General features: G+C 40.9%; 2 protein-coding genes across 2 annotated transcripts in view; one reads left to right on the top strand and one right to left on the bottom strand.

Moving 5' to 3' along the window:
- LOC133411165 (phosphatidylinositol 4,5-bisphosphate 3-kinase catalytic subunit alpha isoform) overlaps positions 1 to 3,924 on the top strand; it is a 32,367-nt gene extending 28,443 nt beyond the window's left edge. Inside the window, exon 21 of the mRNA XM_061693141.1 lies at positions 138 to 3,924. Coding sequence (XP_061549125.1) covers positions 138 to 408 — 271 coding nt within the window. The 3' untranslated portion in view covers positions 409 to 3,924. The remainder of the gene's footprint in view (positions 1 to 137) is intronic.
- kcnmb3 (potassium calcium-activated channel subfamily M regulatory beta subunit 3) lies at positions 3,392 to 15,509 on the bottom strand. Its single transcript, XM_061693145.1, is given in 6 exon segments — positions 3,392 to 4,654; positions 4,656 to 4,956; positions 9,039 to 9,214; positions 9,671 to 9,724; positions 9,726 to 9,872; positions 15,424 to 15,509. Coding segments are annotated over 6 exon segments (837 nt in total). The 3' UTR covers positions 3,392 to 4,581.
- Positions 15,510 to 17,869: the final 2,360 nt, after the last annotated feature.

Here is a 17,869-nt window from a genome sequence, read left to right as displayed (position 1 = left end):
TCGATTAACCGAGAGAAATTGTTAGTTGAATTAAATTTGTATCTCAGGGCACCACTGTTGTAGGGAAACACTGTACGTCCACCTTTGTGACAAAGGTTATTGTTAACGAGGTTTTGGCTTTGCTTCCTGCCCACCAGGTTCCAGGAGATGTGCTACAAGGCATACCTGGCCATCCGGCAGCACGCCAACCTTTTCATCAACCTCTTCTCCATGATGCTGGGCTCGGGGATGCCAGAGTTGCAGTCGTTTGATGACATCGCTTACATCCGAAAGACCTTGGCCCTGGACAAGACAGAGCAGGAGGCTCTCGACTATTTCATGAAGCAGATGAACGACGCTCACCATGGCGGCTGGACTACTAAAATGGACTGGATCTTTCACACCATCCGCCAGCACGCCATGAACTGAAACGGCATCCACAGTAGTCGAGTTAACAGAAACGTAGCGATGCGCACCGAGAACCAAAAACACGGTAGCAGCAATGAATTACCACACTAAGACCTGGTCCGTCTTTTCGCCAGCATGTGACTCTGAACCATGACCTGCCAGCGCAGTATGAACACAGGGCTACTAAGAAGAGCCTGTATCAGGGACACCAAATGTTTTCACGCCCATGTGAATTTCTTTTGTGGCTGCACTATATGAACTTGAGAAGGCTTGGAGTTGTATTTCATCAGTTCCCTCCACAGGAACTAAAACAGTTGAATGGACCTTGGGCACATTCGGCAGTCTTCATAAGAACTAACTAGAGACACTTTATCCCCCCCACCCCCTCCCTTTTTTTTTATTATTATTTTTTTAAATATCCATCAACAGACATCAGCATTACAAGGAACATCACTATGAAGTTGTACATTGTGAGCACAGAGGGATCTTTTGTTTTTTTAATCCCGGACAACTGAACAGTCATAGTAAATTTTTTCCACTACTTTATTGAAAATTATGAACGATAGATAAAGGTGAGGACAATATTGGTTCATGTGGAAGAAAGAAAAGGGCACAGAGAAGCTGATCCAGATTAGTCATGACAATCCTGAAAAAGGAACTAGCAATACTCAAGTTCGTATGGAAAGCCGTTTGAGCATTTTATTCCAAAGCCTTGATTTCCAGCTCCATGTACTAGTATCCTGTTTGTCCTCAGTAGTAAAACAAATCAGCACACGAGTAGAGCGTGTGCGCCCATAGAATCAATATATTTTTTCTCCAGTACTTCCTCCCACTATTTTATGACACTTGTGCAGACTAATAGGACAACTTTGTCATACTAATACGATAACTACATTTTACTAGTGAGGCAAAATTGTTGGCGGGCATATCAAGCTGGATATCAAGGTTATTAAATAAATCCAATATAAAATATATTCGATATCCTTTATCTATCTTAGGGTCCATGTACTAGTATAATCTTTGTCATCACTAGTAAGACAATTCGTGCACTACCAGAATGACTGCATCTTACTAATAATGTCACTTACGAATGTCACTAATAATAGTAGCGTGTAGTTGTCATCTAGTTTACAGTTTTCCCTCAGTAGTAAGATAGTTTTCTTGTATGACAAAGTTGTTCTAGTGAGGCACATGTTGTGCACTAGTAGCCTCCTGGACCCTACTAGTTGTACCAAAATGCCTACTAGTCGTTTTGCCTCTCTAGTAACATGTAGTTGTCCTACTAGTGTTAAAAAAATAAAATAAAAAACTCTTTATGGAAAGCCATTTGAGCATTTATTTGATATCCTTCATAGCCACCTTAAGGTCCATGCACTAATATTCTCTTTGTCCTCACTAGTAGGACAATTTTACCATATTAGTAGAATGACTGTTTCTTACTAGTAAATTTTTTCCCACTACTGCCTTCCACAACTGTAAGAGTATTTCTGCACACTAGTAGGACAGCTACATGAGGCAAAACTACTAGTGGGCATTTTGGTTCATTCGATTTGATGCCCTGTCAATGAAATGACCTGGATGAATGAGAATATCCACAGGCATAGTAAGACATAGTTGTTCTACTAGTGTGTTGAATTGTATGACTACTGAGGACAAATAGCGTACTAGTTCATGGACCTTAAGCTGGATATCAAGGATATCGGATAAATTCTCAAACTGCTTTCTATAAGTACAAAACTGACAGGTATTGTTGTGGCAAACACTTAAATAATAGCATTTATAACCTGGACTTACCTTGTTTCGCTGAATTAGCCAGCAGTTTAGAAGTTATTGCGCACTAGTTGACTTTTGATGTTTTTTTTTTCCCTGTATACCCATCGCCGTGTAAACGTACAGTGCACAGATTCATTTTTGAGTCAATTTATACTGAGCCAAACTACTAGATGTGTAAACCCCTCTACTCAGCAGTCTTATTGGAAAAAAACGAAAAAAAAGTTCCCTCGTCTATACCGGTTCTCATCGCACTGATCTTTGCAGTATGTGTTTTTTTTTTTTTTTTGGGGGGGGGCGGTTGTCTCGTGTTGTCTTATCAGTATTATTGGGTCGCAGTCAAATTGCGCAGATTTGAACTAACCTCTCTAAACACATGGTCACTTGGGTGTAAATTGGTCTCACTTGGAATAAGCAATGGGAGGTAGAAAAAATTGTTTTGTCTTTTGTTTTATGCTGTTACACTATGCAAATTGTGATCTTAAGTACTGTATTCTGCAAAAATAACAAAAAAAACAGTTAAGCCAAGAAAAAAGAAAGCAATGCCCCAAACTGAGAAGTGTCGTAAACTTTAAACAGATTATACACATGGAAGAAAATAATGCACAATGCTGCACTGTAACCGGATCATTGACTTTATTTCCAAAAGCCTAATAAGGAGATGAACTGTTTCCCTGCCTTTTTAACCTTACTTGAAATCAGTCAGTTATGCTCATCTGCTTGTTGGCGCTTATTACACTTTGACTTTTTTTTAAAAAATCTTTTTAACTTTCCAAGTGTCCTCCTCCTTCGGATGATTGTCACCCTTGTGTGTGGAACTATGACGCGCCGCACAGACTCAGACATAACAGGTACCTAGCTTTACCAAATGATGCATTCACACATATACATGTACACGCGCAGAGTGGTATCCTGGAATCCCCCCCCCCCTCTCCCCTTTTTTAGATAAAGAAAACCAGTCCTGGTTAATTGCTTGGGCCGGACCCATTCAAACTGAGACCCCATTTATATGTAGTTTTTGGAGAAACAATACTGCTTCTCTTTTGCTTTGTCAAACTGCATAACGTACGAGGTCCTCAAATAACTTTTTTTTTTTTTTTTTTTTTTTGACCTGATGCTGTTTACTTGAATTTCATGTATAGAAATGACCTTGTTACTTGTGAGGTACAACAAAGTCACAATGAAGGTAACAGAACTGCTACTGCTACTATATGTGCAAATGCACCCCCCCCCACCCCCCCCTTGAATAACTACAGAGGTAATATATTTTTGTATTTTTTGAAATATAATCAAACTCATATGGAATTGCTAACCCAAAAAAAACCCAACAAAAAATGTTGATCATCCTCATAGTGACCCAGTAGACAGCTTGTAGTTGTTGAAAAAAATATGAAAGACAAAAGTTTGAGTGGATGAATGAAGGACATGGGTTGATGACAGCTTTCACAAAAAGCACAATGAGGGGAAAAAAAGATACCCTGCATGCCTTTTTAAAAAAAAAAAAAAAAAAAAGGTCCATATGTTATCTATCCATCTGTGTACATATCTACATATATATTATAAATATAAAGCCTCCTCAAATACTTGTTTTAGTCATCCTCATATGACGTCTGATAAGAAACTGTACGTATCCATTGTTAAATAAAGCATTTCTCCCTATAAAAATAATGATCTTTATTATTTTACTGTGAACAAACATGAAATGTTTGTGTAATGGCACTTCTGCTCAATTGTGATTTTTTTTGACGAAAGAAATAAAACATTTCCAGCAATAAATCATTATTGAGGGAGATTCTTTATTCTATTCTTAAGGGCTGGGCTTATGCTGTATGAAAACTCAATTCAGTGGTGCTTTGAGATATGAGTATAATTTGTTCCGCGCCCAACCAAAACACTCGTATCTCAAACCATGTGCCTCGATTGAAATGAATTAATGCCATTATTAGCACTCTAATGTATTTTATAAAAACATAGTCATAACATAATTAAATGTAAAGAATGAAAGTTAGTGCATTTTGATAAATTAATTGAAGCTCCTTCTAGTATGTGGCTTGGCCACCAGGGGTCGGTACAATGTCACGCAGACAAATGAAGTTTCACATCTACCGTAAGTGACAGTAACCTGCAGTAGTATTTGTTGCTTTCTGCAGAGGATGAAGAATGTATACCTGTAAGTATTGATATGTGATGCTGCAACGTTTGTGTTCAACTATCCATCCATCCATCCATTTTCTGAACCGCTTCTCCTCACCAGGGTCGCGGGCGTGCTGGAGCCTATCCCAGCTATCATCGGGCAGTCAACATCGCAGTCAGATAGGCGCACTGTAGCATCCAGGCTAACCGACGTGCCAACGTAGCGACCATATTGGGAAGGTCGATGTTCCCTTGGATGGGCAGTCAACATTTTTTACGTCAACATCGCAGTCAGATAGGCGAGGAAACAGCCGACCTCTGGATGAGTTTGTAGAATTTGCCCTGACTGCATCTGGAAGTCATCTGCCGTCACGCTGCCTATCTCCCCCGACAGATGAACAAGACAGTGCACCATTTTCACCAGGCCCACCAGCAGGACTCCGCCGGCCAGCATCAGGCTAGGCCACAGCAGAGCATACAGGGTCCTCGTCAGAGTGTACTTTCTGCTCAAGATGACATCCCCGGGGTGCCTGGCGAGGTCTGTGAGGCACGAGGAGGCACTTCCCAGCTGAGAGTCCAAGTTGGTTTTCACCTTGAGGGCTTCACCTTCAAGTTCTGTTTGATCCATTTTACATTTGGGGATGTAAAAACACTGCAAAGAAAGAACTATACCATTAACTACAATGCTGACACTACTTGTGATCATCAAATAACATTCCATGTTTTCCTTGGAATATGTGTGTGTGCATGTGTGTATATATATATATATATATATATATATATATATATATATATATATATACACACACACACACACACATATACGCACACTATATTGCCAAAAGTTTTCGCTCACCCATTCAAATACCGTATTTTCACGACCATAAGGCGCACTTAAAAGTCTTACATTTTCTCCAAAATGGACGGGGTGCCTTATAGTGCAGCGCGCCTTATGTGTGCACCGAGTTCCAAAATCTGTAAATGTTGTTGTGTGACTTTAATGAGCGCTCCGCTTGACTGACTGGGAGCATTTCCTGCCGACACGCTGCTTATATAGAGGAAGGCGGACGTGACTGAGGACAGCATGCGGACGTTAAAGGGGGTAGGGTGCGTGTGACAGAGGAGGCTAAAGACACGCCCACAGTTGGCGATGTATGTCTTGAATGCAGCTGCCCGGCCATGGAAACCCATTCCGTGAAGCTCTCTGCGCACTGTTCTTGAGCTAATCTGAAGGCCACATGAAGTTTGGAGGTCTGTAGCGATTGACTCGGTATGTTCTGGTATGTGCATCGGTTTGGCTAAGGACCCCCGAAAATGGCACCTACGAAGAGACACGCTTAAGAAGCACAGTTTAAACTGCAAGCTATTCGTCACGCGGAGGAACATTGGAATCGAGCAGCCGCATCTGCGAGAGAATTCAAGCTCAACGAATCCATGGTTCGCAAGTAGAGAAAGCAGGAAAACGAGCTTCGCCAAGTCAAGAAGACGAAGCTGAGTTTCCGCGAAAAAAAAAAAGAAAAACAAAACGCGGAAACAAGGCGAGGTGGCCCGAGTTGGAAGAGCAACTCGAGCAATGGATTAATGAGCAACGAACAGCCGGGAGAAGCGTCTCTACAGTCACCATTGGACTGAGTGCAATAACTCGGAGCTTGACGAACTGTTGGACATCCGTGTAAACAGGGCGTTCAAAGTGAAGTTGCGAGCGGCGTGGGAGCTATGGATGACAGATGGAGAACACAGCTTTATTAAGACTAGGAGGCAGCACCGTGCGAGTTACGCTACAATTTATGAATGGTTGTGGATGCTTAGGCAAACGTGTCTGCTTGCACTGTTGTTCGAGCTTTCGTAACCTGCCGTGTTTTATGGAGAACCTGCCCAGCAGGTGTATAAAATCGAGCACCTAGGCATGCAGATTATTTTTACAAACATTTGTGAAAGAATGTGTCGCTCTCAGGAGCTCAGTGAATTCCAGTGTGTAACTGTGATAGGATGCCACCTATCCAACAAGTCCAGTCGTGAAATTTCCTCGCCCCTAAACATTCCACAGTCGACTGTCAGCTGTATTATAAGAACGTGGAAGCGTTTGGGAACGACAGCAACCCAGCCACGTAGCGGTGGGCCACGTAAACTGACTGGCAGCGGGGTCAGCGGATGCTGAGGCGCATAGTGCGAGGAGATCGCGACAGACCTCCAAACTTCATGTGGCCTTCAGATTAGCTCAAGAACAGTGCGCAGAGAGGTTCACGGAATGGGTTTCCATGGCCGGGCAGCTGCATTCAAGACATACATCACCAAGTGCAATGCAAAGCGTCAGAAGCAGTGGTGTAAAACACGCCACCACTGGACTCTTCGAGCAATGGAGATGTGTCGTGACGCTTCTTCATCTGGCAATCTGATGGACGAGTCTGGGTTTGGCAGTTGCCAGGAGAACGGTACTTGTCTGACTGCATTGTGCCAAGTGTAAAGTTTTTTCAAGGTGCGGGGTTGTTTTTCAGAAGCTGAGCTTGGCCCCTTAGTTCCAGTGAAAGGAACTCTGAATGCTTCAGTATACCAAGAGATTTTGGACAATTCCATGCTCCGAAACTTTGTGGGAACACTTGGAGCCGGCCCCTTCCTCTTCCAACATGACTGTGCACCAGTGCAAAAAGCAAAGTCCATAAAGACAAGGATGATAGAGTCTGGTGTGGATGAACTTGACTGGCCTGCACAGAGTCCTGATCGCAACCCAATAGAACACCTTTGGGATGAATATGAATATTTGCAAAGCAACGTCATATTGAACCATAAGGATTAGAAATGGTATGTCACTTAAATTCATATGTGAGTCTAGGCAGGTGAGCGATACTTTTGGCAATATAGTATATATATGGCAGCACACAATTTCCTGTTACACCGATTTCACTGACACCAGGGGAGAGTCTAGGTCGAGTACTTTGGGTGGGCTGAGCCCATGACCTAATTTTGACCTAAATAATTTTGGAATGCACCCTTCTGAACTTTTTAGACCTTGAAAAATACCATTTGGTGGATTACCCAAAGTATTATTATTATTATTATTACTGTAATATCTATAGAGCTATTTATTCAATACATTATAAAAGTCTGGTTTATTGTCAGAAAACCACAGACCTTTTGTCACAGTGTGAATACAATATGAGTATTTCATCACAGAGGAAAGGAGTATTAAAAACATTTTCGCTAGTCTCTAGCTTTATTAAAGAAGAAATAAGTTTTGATTGATTTGAGCAATAGACAACACTGTTGGAAATGTAATTTATACCATATAACTACACAAAAAAGAAACAAAGACAAACGCATCTTGCAGTAATGTTTTTTTTTTGTCTCACCTGCACCTGGCTGATTTCTTTAAGAAAAAAAATAGCATACGTCCATATAGTGTTTTATTAGGTGTCCTGTCGTAAACTTTTCTTTAACTGAAAATAAACACCAATACTGCAAAAACTCAAAATCTTAAAAAAAATAAGACTCATCACCTTGTTTTTAGACAATTTTCACTTGTTTCAAGCAAATCTTTACTTGAAATAAGTAGACACAAAGTTTGCCAGGGGAGTAAGTTATTATTATTATTATTATTTTACACACACCTATATACACCTGAGCACCTTCATTCGCATCAGTGGTTATTGGCAAAATTGCAAGTTACTTAGTTACAACTAGTAAGCCCATTTCTACCACGGCACCACGCAGTTAGCTAGCTGTGCCTACACTCCGAAAATGCATCTTTCCTGGATGCCACAATTCACAGAACAGCCTGTTAGCTCACGAGTTATTTATTTATTTTTACTCTCATTGAAATTATTATTTATTTTTATGTGATGCGTCTAATTTTAATTACTTTTGACTAGAAATAAAATATTCTTGGTAAGATTTTGACTTTTTGCAGACCATACTCTTAAAAACAAAAACACACACCACATATGAACACACCCTATTTTGGTACAAAGTACTTCACGGAGACATTTCATATCGTATCAGATACTCGTAGATACAGATAGACAAAAACTCTTTGCTACTCAATTAGCTAGTGGCTTATTAGCTAATAGCTATGCGGTATGCCGAGTGAGTGCCGACACATAACATACAGGAGGAGGCATTGAAAAGTAGTAAACTGTCATTTCATAGATCGTGTCAGCGTTGTAAGTCAAGCATTACCTGGTCATTAGCGCTAACGCAGCTGGAAATGTGTGTAGCTGTTCAGTCCATAGATATGAAGACTATGCGCCGGCGCACTGTAGCATCCAGGCTAACCGACGTGCCAACGTAGCGACCATATTGGGAAGGTCGATGTTCCCTTGGATGGGCATTGAAAGTAAGTCATAATTTGCTCATTTCTGAACCGATTTTCACTAGGTTTAATTTTTTGTCAACGCCAAAGCATGTGCCAAACTACAGAACGTTTTAATAAAAAATAATCATTCTTTTTTTTCTTCAAATTAACTTGGGGACAAATTCATAGGATGGGCTATGGCAAGTTTTGGGTGGGCTGAAAATAAGGCTGGCCTCGCCACTGACTGACACCAACATAATTTAGAAACAATCATAACAGTGTTAACACAATAAAACAAATGAATAAAATAAATACACAAGTCTTAAGCTATGTTAAAAGCTAAGGAATATACAGTAAATGGGTTTAGAGGTTGTACTGCAAATGTTTATTTATTTATTTTTGCCATAAAAGGCTTAAGATGCAGTATAGTGTCATAGACAGATATGACAGAGTCCTTTACCTTGGGGCGTAAGCAGCACTGACTCCTCATCATAGTGCAGAAAGGCTTTTTGATTGGAGCCCGTGAGGTTAACGGTGACCGCCAGGGATGTCATGCTCCTCACACCTCTGCAGTCTACCCACTCGGCCAAGATTTCAGTGTGCAGCAGCACACAAATGCCCTCCTCCTCCCACTTACTGCAGCACAAGACAAGAGGCAGCGCGAGTTCAGCAAAAGCCACGAGAAGGCTTCTTGCACGCACGCCTGCACGCGTGCACGTACACACACACACACACACACACACACACACACACACACACACACACACACACACACACACACACACACACACACACACACACAAAGGCAGAGAAAGAAACAATGTTGCCAAATGTTTATGGATTTCTGCTTGGAGGAAAGTTCTGTATATACAGTACAGTATATTCTCACTCAGTGTCTCATCACTGAAAGCCAATATCACTGGAACAGAAGATACAGCAAATGAGAAGGCCTACCGATTCAGTTGGTGCAATTCAGTCTGTAATAGTCATTTTAAAAAATTATATATATTTTTTTTACATAATTATCTGTAGTTCTGCTCCAGTACAAGTGTGAGTACGTTTGCCACCTCTGATGCAGTGCACCATAGGTACCTGTTAACATGCGGTTTGAACATTGTGATTCCAACCACAAAGAACATGAGTGCAGAAGGCCATCGTGCTGAAGCCCAACAAGATGGCTCGCTCTTCCTCGATGCTCGCCACCGGCTTCTGGCTCCGAACTCGCTGCTCCCCATGGCCTTCCGCAACCGCGCTCCCGTCTTTTTCTCGGGCCGTTACCTTGTCGAGGAGCTCTCTGGGTCTCACACACACAAGCAGACATTAATACATGCAGTGTAGTCTGCAGTATAAACTATGAGGGGCTATGAGGGACACAATTCTGGCTTATCTGAAATGAAAGCGTTTCAGTTGTATGTGTGTTTTCGTAGTGAATGTGAGCGTTTCTATAATGTGTGTGAGACCATTTCAATAGTATGTTATGAGAGATTCAGAAAATTCAATATTGCATAAAAGTGTTTCAAAAATGTTGAGGAGCTTTCTGTAGTGTATGTCAGCAAAATCATTTTTAGTAATGTGTGTGAGAGATGGAGTGTTTCAGTAGTGTGTGAGAGAAAAACAATTCAGTAGAACGTGTGTGTGAGTGTTTCAGTAAAAAGCAAGAGTGTTTCTGTAGTGAATATGAGAGCGTTGCAAGTGTGTGAGAGTAGAACATTTTAGTAGTAGTAATGTGAGTGTTTCACTTTTGTGTGAGAGTGTTTCAATTGTGTTTTAGAAGATTAAATCAATTCATATCAGTGTTATGTTCTGAATATCATCACTTAATGAACCAAAACATGCTCTTGCTAATATCCATCCATCCATTTTCCGTACCGCTCTATCCTCACAAAGGGTCGCGGGCGTGCTGGAGCCTATCCCAGCCATCTTCGGGCGAGAGCCGGGGTACACCCTGAACTGGTCGCCAGCCAATCGCAGGGCACACAGAAACAAACAACCATTCACACACACATTCACACCTACGGGCAATTTAGAGTCTTCAATCAACCTACCATGCATGTTTTTGGGATGAGGGAGGAAACCGGAGTGCCTGGAGAAAACCCACGCAAGCACAGGGAGAACATGCAAACTCCACACAGGCAAGGCCGGGATTTGAACCCTGGTCCTCAGAACTGTGAGGCAGATGTGCCAACCAGCCGACCACCGTGCCGCCCTCTTGCTAATATATTTTGTACATTTATAGACATTGTGTGCACCATGCAATTGATGAATTGCTCAGAACAGTACAGTAGAGTATGCATTATATATATGACATATTGGTATATTATCAATTAGTGTTATGTATAGTATGCACTGTAACCAAGAACAACCAAGAAATGCTCTTTGCACAAGATCACTGGTCACATGATACTCTCAGGGGATTTTGCCCCTCACCAGCCAGTTCCAGTGGCGTTAGTACATTATGTTTACTCACCAGCATGCCATTGCTTTGGGCAACTTCTAATATGTGGTTTTAAAGAGCAAATTATGTCAAGTGAGACGTTATTAAAAATATATTTGATCATACTACTGTTTTTAAATGCCCTCTGTGCTTTATCCATAATGCATAGTAATACTGTATGTCTTTTCATGTATGTCTATTTATGAGTGCACTATTTTGTTTGGCACAGGGCTTAATATCAATAATATTATCTGTTACCTTTGTACAAAGGAGTTTGGTGCGTTCCTGAGCCATGGAAACACATCAACATGAAATGTTTCATTTAACAAGAATGACTTTGAAGGGACACTCTAAATATTTCATGTCAAACTTGGGATGACAGTGACATAATCAAAGCAGCAAAAGCTCTTACAAGTCAAGCTATGAAAAGACATTTTCAGTAACACAGTAAGCGTGATTACGTGTCATCTTACCCTTTAAAATATGATACACAGCCACATTTGAAACCCGCCAGGCACAATATGTGCTAAAGATTTAAGGTTATAATCATGTTTTTTTTTTTTTTTTTTAGCAAGTCATAATAACCAAGCTACTATTTGCGCTTTGAGGCGGCACGGTGGATGACTGGTTAGCCCATCTACCTCAGATTTCTGAGGACTGGGGTTCAAATCCCAGCCTGTGTGGAGTTTGCCTGTTCTCCCCGTGCTTACGTGGGTTTTCTCCGGGTACTCCCGTTTCCTCTCACATCCCCCCAAAAAACATGCAGGGTAGGTTGATTGAATACTCTAAATTGTCCGTAGATGTGAATGTGTGCAAATGGCTGTTTGTTTAGATGTGCCCTGCGATTGGCTGGCAGCCGGTTCAGGGTGTACCCTGCCTCTCGCTCGAAAATAGCTGGGATAGGCTTCAGCACGCCCGCGACCCAAGTGAGGATAAGCGGAACGGAAGATGAATGAATGAATGAATATTTGCTCTTCGACTCGGCTTATTGGAAAACTACGCAGCCCCAGACACGGGGAACATTTTTTAAAAGTAGCCACAATAGAGATTTAATGTGGGCACAAAATGAAATATTTATTTGTGGCCACGAAATAGCTACAAATTGCGCACAAAATACAAATTTTCAGCTATCAAATAGGTAATTCCGTAACGTGTGCACAAATTACTAAATAGTTGCCAAGCAATATGTATAATGTGCGCATGAAGTATTAATTTGTGGCCACTAACTAGGTATAACGTGTGTAAGAATTGATAATTTGCGGCCACAAAGTAACTGTCCCTCCGTACTTGAAAGTCAAGGTAAGCAAAAGGAGGGCAGATTCTCTAATAATATATACATACACTGGGATACTATACTGCAATTTTATTTTAGCCTGGGGATGAGCTATAAAAGACATTCTAAAAAGCCTGGGATTGTGTGGAGTACAAGACATTTACCTTATAGATATCACGTATGGCAGTTTCCAACAACGGTGCGCTCCATTTGCTCACCGAGATTTCTAAGTTGTTTGTGGGAATTATGTTAAAGCTACAAATTAGTATTATGTGTGCATGTTATATCTACAGTACATAACACATGTAACACCAAGTGCTTTACAGCAATTAAAATGATGCTTTAAAGGTATTTGAGACTGAAGAGATAAGACTGACTGACAAGACGTGTGTTCAACTTATGGGCGAAAACGACTTGGTGTGACTGATCTGCTGATTACTGGTGTGTTTATGTATGTGCGTGGTGTTTGAGAGACTGTTAAATATATTGTAGAAGTTATCATTTATTTGCTTAGCTTGCATTAGTATTATGGACGATTTTGATAAAGGAAGATGTCTCGCCTTCAAGAAGATGACTCAGCAGGAATCATCAGAGAGAAGGACGTGGCCGGGACGTGGCAGGTGTTGGTCCCATGTTTTCACCTTGAAACCCTACCCTTAGTGTGTTGTGTCTTGTAGCTTAGTACATTATGTCTTGTAAATTTAGAAACCTCCCTATTTCCAAATAAATGCAGGAGCGACGGGAGAGATTGTTTAGAGCGTGATGAGAGGCTGTAATCTGAACAATCTCCCATACGCCCTCCTCATGAGAAAAAGAAGCCAGCGTCTTCATTCCTTTTGTGTCTATTTTTTTATAATGTTGGGTAAGATAAATCCAACATTAAATTGGTCCTTCGAGCCGGATGTCAATACACCCGAGGATTCCAGCTGTGGAGCCGACATCCAGTTAAGAGACCGTGGCCACGGCAATTGAGACCCTTTCCGGGGCTGGTCTTCGTTCTCCTCAACTGGGATCTGAAGGTTGACGACAATCCACAGGATTGAAGACGACTTTGGTGAGTTAAATTTTAAAAAAACATTTATTTTTAGGAAAAAGGATTAAAGAGTGAGTGAATTGTACGACGAAGAAGTCTGCGACAGAATAAACCTTGTGTAATACTAGTCACTGGCAAGTGGTAGAGGGACGGCGGAGTCCGACAAATTCCGCGAGGACGGCGGAGTCGTGTACGTACTTAAATTCCGTTAAAGAAACTAGGAAAGTTTCGTGGCGTCGTAGTTAAATTCCGTATAGGACGGCGGAGTCCTCTAACGAGCTGTTGACAGACGTAGTTAAATTCCGTAGAGGACGGCGGAGTCCTCTGACGAGCCGGTGTGAATGAAAACTGTTTGAATGAGAGTGTAAATGGGAAATGGGAAACCACTAGGTTTTTCATTCCATACCAAAACAGTGGGAAAGTAAACGGTGAACTTTTGTGGATGCAAAGGCAAGAATTCTCCACTCGAAAGAGTTGAAGTGAGAATTACCACAGAAAGTCAATTTGAATCACCGTCCTACTGAAAAGAAACAGTATTCTAGACTACCCTAGGTAGTATTACACTGAACCAAATTCTTTCAAATGGGGAAAGGAAGTAGTAAAATAAAAAACAGGGATACACTGCAGTGTAAAGGTTGGAAGTTCATTAAATTAAATTGAAAAAAAACAAAACGAAAAAAAAAAAAACAGGATCCTGATAAAATTTAATATTTAGAGACAGGGATAGCTGAACACGGACGGCTTTAATGGTGGGTTAAATACACAAAAAATAGTTGCAGGAATCAAATTATATAAAATAAAAGAGAATATGGACAAACTACCGCATGACTAAGCCAGCCTGCTTCCCAACTCAACAAATCCTCTTGTGTAACCAGGATATGAAAACAAGATACGACATGCGACACATGTCACACAAAGCTGCAATCTTGGCCAAGTGTTTGATGAAAGTGTGTTATTTGATTGATTACAGGAAGATCTGTTGTATGTATATGTGTGCGTGTTATTACTTATGTAATGCGTTGTGAGCTGTTGCTGTGGGGGAAAGTAAGTTTTGGGAAAATGTTTTTTGTTGTTGTTGTTTTGTTTTAGGATTGGTGATTAACTAGTGTGACGCTGTGATACTGTAGAGCATGAGTTTTGTTTTGTTTTTATGAAATAGTGAGACTGAGACCTAGAGACCGGAACGGGAGTAGCCTACTGATAACAAGATAGATTCCATTGGGGTAAACAAAGGAGAAAAGGCTAAAAATATTAGAATAGTGCAACTCAACGTTCAGACAAAATAATAATATTGATTGCATTATGTTATTATTGTGCATTCAAGTTAATTATCGTACAATTTGTACTTATACAGTATATTGTAACCACAATTTATTGTTTTACTGTATTTAAGGTCTGTTCCACAACTCCACTGTTTGTGTTCAAATATCATATGCTTAAATAGTTATAACACAGTGACTATCAATGGTAATCATTAGCCCATCTACGGTGTTTTCCGTTATGGATTAGCATTTGGCTAGCAGGGGTATTCCTAAGGCAAAGTTATATTGTTTTAAATATATGTGTCATACTCGTTATTTTATGTTTAGTTTGTCAGTAAACTTAGCTGAGTGTTGCAAAAAAAAAGAAAACAAGACAAAAAACAGACTGAAGTGTATTTTTTGAAGAGTTGCTCACTATCAGCTAAACTGCTGCCTATTGTGAAGTGAGTTGGGTTGACTGCCACCAGTGGAGCATTTATCCCTCAAGTCAAAGCAAAAGATCAACCGAACAGCGGCTCGTGTCTCGAAAAACTGAATTCAGGTCTCGTCTCTCAAGGAACCACTGCACACAAGAAGTTACAAAAATCAACAGCATTGATGCAGATTGTTGCATTGGCAGACAATTTTGTTTACATGAAGTAATACATTCCACATTTCATCACTTTTTCCACCTAGTTTTTCCGAGTCCGGTTTTTGCAGTGTGGTACTCCGTCTAAAACAGAGTTGCTAATGCAGAATGTATGCTCCAAACTCCCTCCCAGAATCTTAATGAGAAGCCGAGGTAAAAACTCGTTTTTAACGATCTCCAAAGAGTCTGGCCGGCCAGGTCGATGGTCCTCCTACCGTGTTTGCCGCCTGCGAGCACCCTGCAGGTTGATGTTAATTGGGATGCTGAATGATCTCCGGGGAGAGGCCATGTTCAAGAACATTCCAATTCTGTTGTCAGTCACTACCAGGCTCAGATATCTGCCTAACAAGCTGCTCTCTATCTAGCAGAAAGTCAAATATCTCTGTGTCAGCAGCTGAACATGGCTTATCTTCTGCATGCTCCAGAGCCCGTGGTGACAAAACCGAATGAATGAGAGCCGGCTGCTGAGGGAACAACCCTGTTGTTTACCCAGACTTAAAGGTTAGAGTGAAAATACCCTCCACCCTCATGTATGTTTCTATAGAAACCAGCCGAGGTAAGCCAGGTAGGATGCATAATGGCCTCTCAGTGGGCCTGAGAGGTTGAAACAAACATCATGACTTGTTTGAACCCTGAGTACAACAACCTTGCTTTATACTTTAAAGCAGTGGAGCTATTGCTGTCTGTTGGAGCAATGTGTCATGTACCAAAATTCAACTTCAGCTCAAGATCAATGCATATGGTTTTAATTTATTTGACCATCTTTGTAACTCAAAACATCTTTCCCCATTAAATTGAATGAAAATGCCATTAATCTGTTCCAGCGTCCCCATGTGTTTTTAATAAGGCAAATAGCCCTCTATACAATTTCAATTTATAAAAACATATGTAGGAAATCTCCTTTCATCGTGGGGGTTACATTCCAGATCCCCTCACAATGAACGAAAATCTGCAAAATAAAAACACCCTATTTAAATAAAACCTAGGCTAGGTACTTATATTTTTTGGTCTTTCAACAGATTTTGAAAACAATACAAACACATTTAAACACATACTGTATAATATATTATGAGAGAACAAGAGCAATGGATAACACAAAAATATTGTATAAACAGTACAAAAAGACAACGGTTATAACACTAATTATAATAATAACATAAAAAAAAACTGAACGGCGGTTTTATGTAGTACTAATAACATAATTAAATACAATGCAAAGAAATAAACAGTTTGTGCCTAATTTGGTGTGTGTGACTTGGCCACCAGGGGGGAATACATTCATGCTGACACAAACCAAGAAGACTTTCACAACTACTGTAGATGACCCAATAAGCTGTCATAGTATTTGTCATTGCATGGCAGAGGGATGTATTCGTCGACATACTATTGTTATATTGGCTCTCTACATGTGTTACTGCACCTTTTGTCTTCAAATATGCGTTAATTAAGACATTCTAACACTGCCACACAACACTGCCATGCTATTTGTTAGCATGTCTATGAATTTTTGCATAGTTTTTGAGCATTAAAGATCAGATGACAAAGATGTTATGGGGTCAGTTAAAATTCATATTTGCATTGTATATATGTTATGTAATAAATGCACGTAACTTCCAGCAAGTTTTCAACCATAGTTTAGCTAAAAATGAGGTTTTTATGACGCATATTGAGTCGTCCCCGAACATACCCATAGTTCAAGACACCGGGGTGTGGTTACTCTATCCACCCCAAGGGCTACCAGAAGTGACGTTGCAATTGCCAAACACAGCGTGCTACACTCTACACGGAATGCCGAGCAACGTGTTGGAATATGAGGAGGAGGAGGATTTCGACGTACAGGAGCACCCAACTGAACTTGGCATCATCAAAGCGTACATGTTGGAGCCGATCAGGAGGTCGGAACCTGACGGTGACGACGACGAGCAGCCAAGTGGCAGCTGTACAACAGAAAAAGAGAGTCGCCACTGGCTCGATGTGACGGTATCTCCAAAGAATGTCTTTTATACAGTCATGGCTTAAAATAATACCACCCCAGGGGTGCCAATATTTTTGAGCACGACTATACGTATTATATATTCATATATGTTTCAGTGACATGGCACAAGCTTTTACATAGTATGCAGTATTCCTATATATTGTGTGCCCCTCACTTGAGTAGCGTTATAGCATGCTACACACGAGTTTTTGCCATGTGTCTTTTGGCTTGTCATATAGGCAAAAGTACAGACGACAGTACTGAAAAGCACTGCGTGGGTCTTTTTTTCCTACTCCACAGTGCATAGTAACCATAATTGAGTCGTAGGTGTATACACGGAAATGCTCACCTCTTGTTTTTTGAGATTTAGTTCTGTTGCTGGCGGTTGAGGTCCTGATGGCCATAGGAAAAATAGTTTTGCACTGCAGCTGCTTTCAGCCTCTGCCTCTGTATCCAATGCTTTCTGCTAAGTCTTTCTCAAAACACGCCGTTTCGAAGTGATCAGCACAGTTTGGAATGCTTGCTAGGCACCCATAGCTGACCACGTTTCTTCCCCTGTTGATCGACTTTCCCTATCCACTGGTCACGTATTCCGTTTTCACTTGGAAAGCCAAACAAAAAACTTTCGCCGTTGCCTGAACCAACTAAGAGGATTTTCGTGAGGCAAAGCTGTGTGGTTGTTTTAA

Source organism: Phycodurus eques, chromosome 13 (assembly GCF_024500275.1).
Source record: "Phycodurus eques isolate BA_2022a chromosome 13, UOR_Pequ_1.1, whole genome shotgun sequence".
Lineage (NCBI taxonomy): Eukaryota > Metazoa > Chordata > Actinopteri > Syngnathiformes > Syngnathidae > Phycodurus > Phycodurus eques.
Note: the sequence above shows the minus strand (reverse complement) of the source record. Positions and strands in the feature narration are given on the sequence as shown.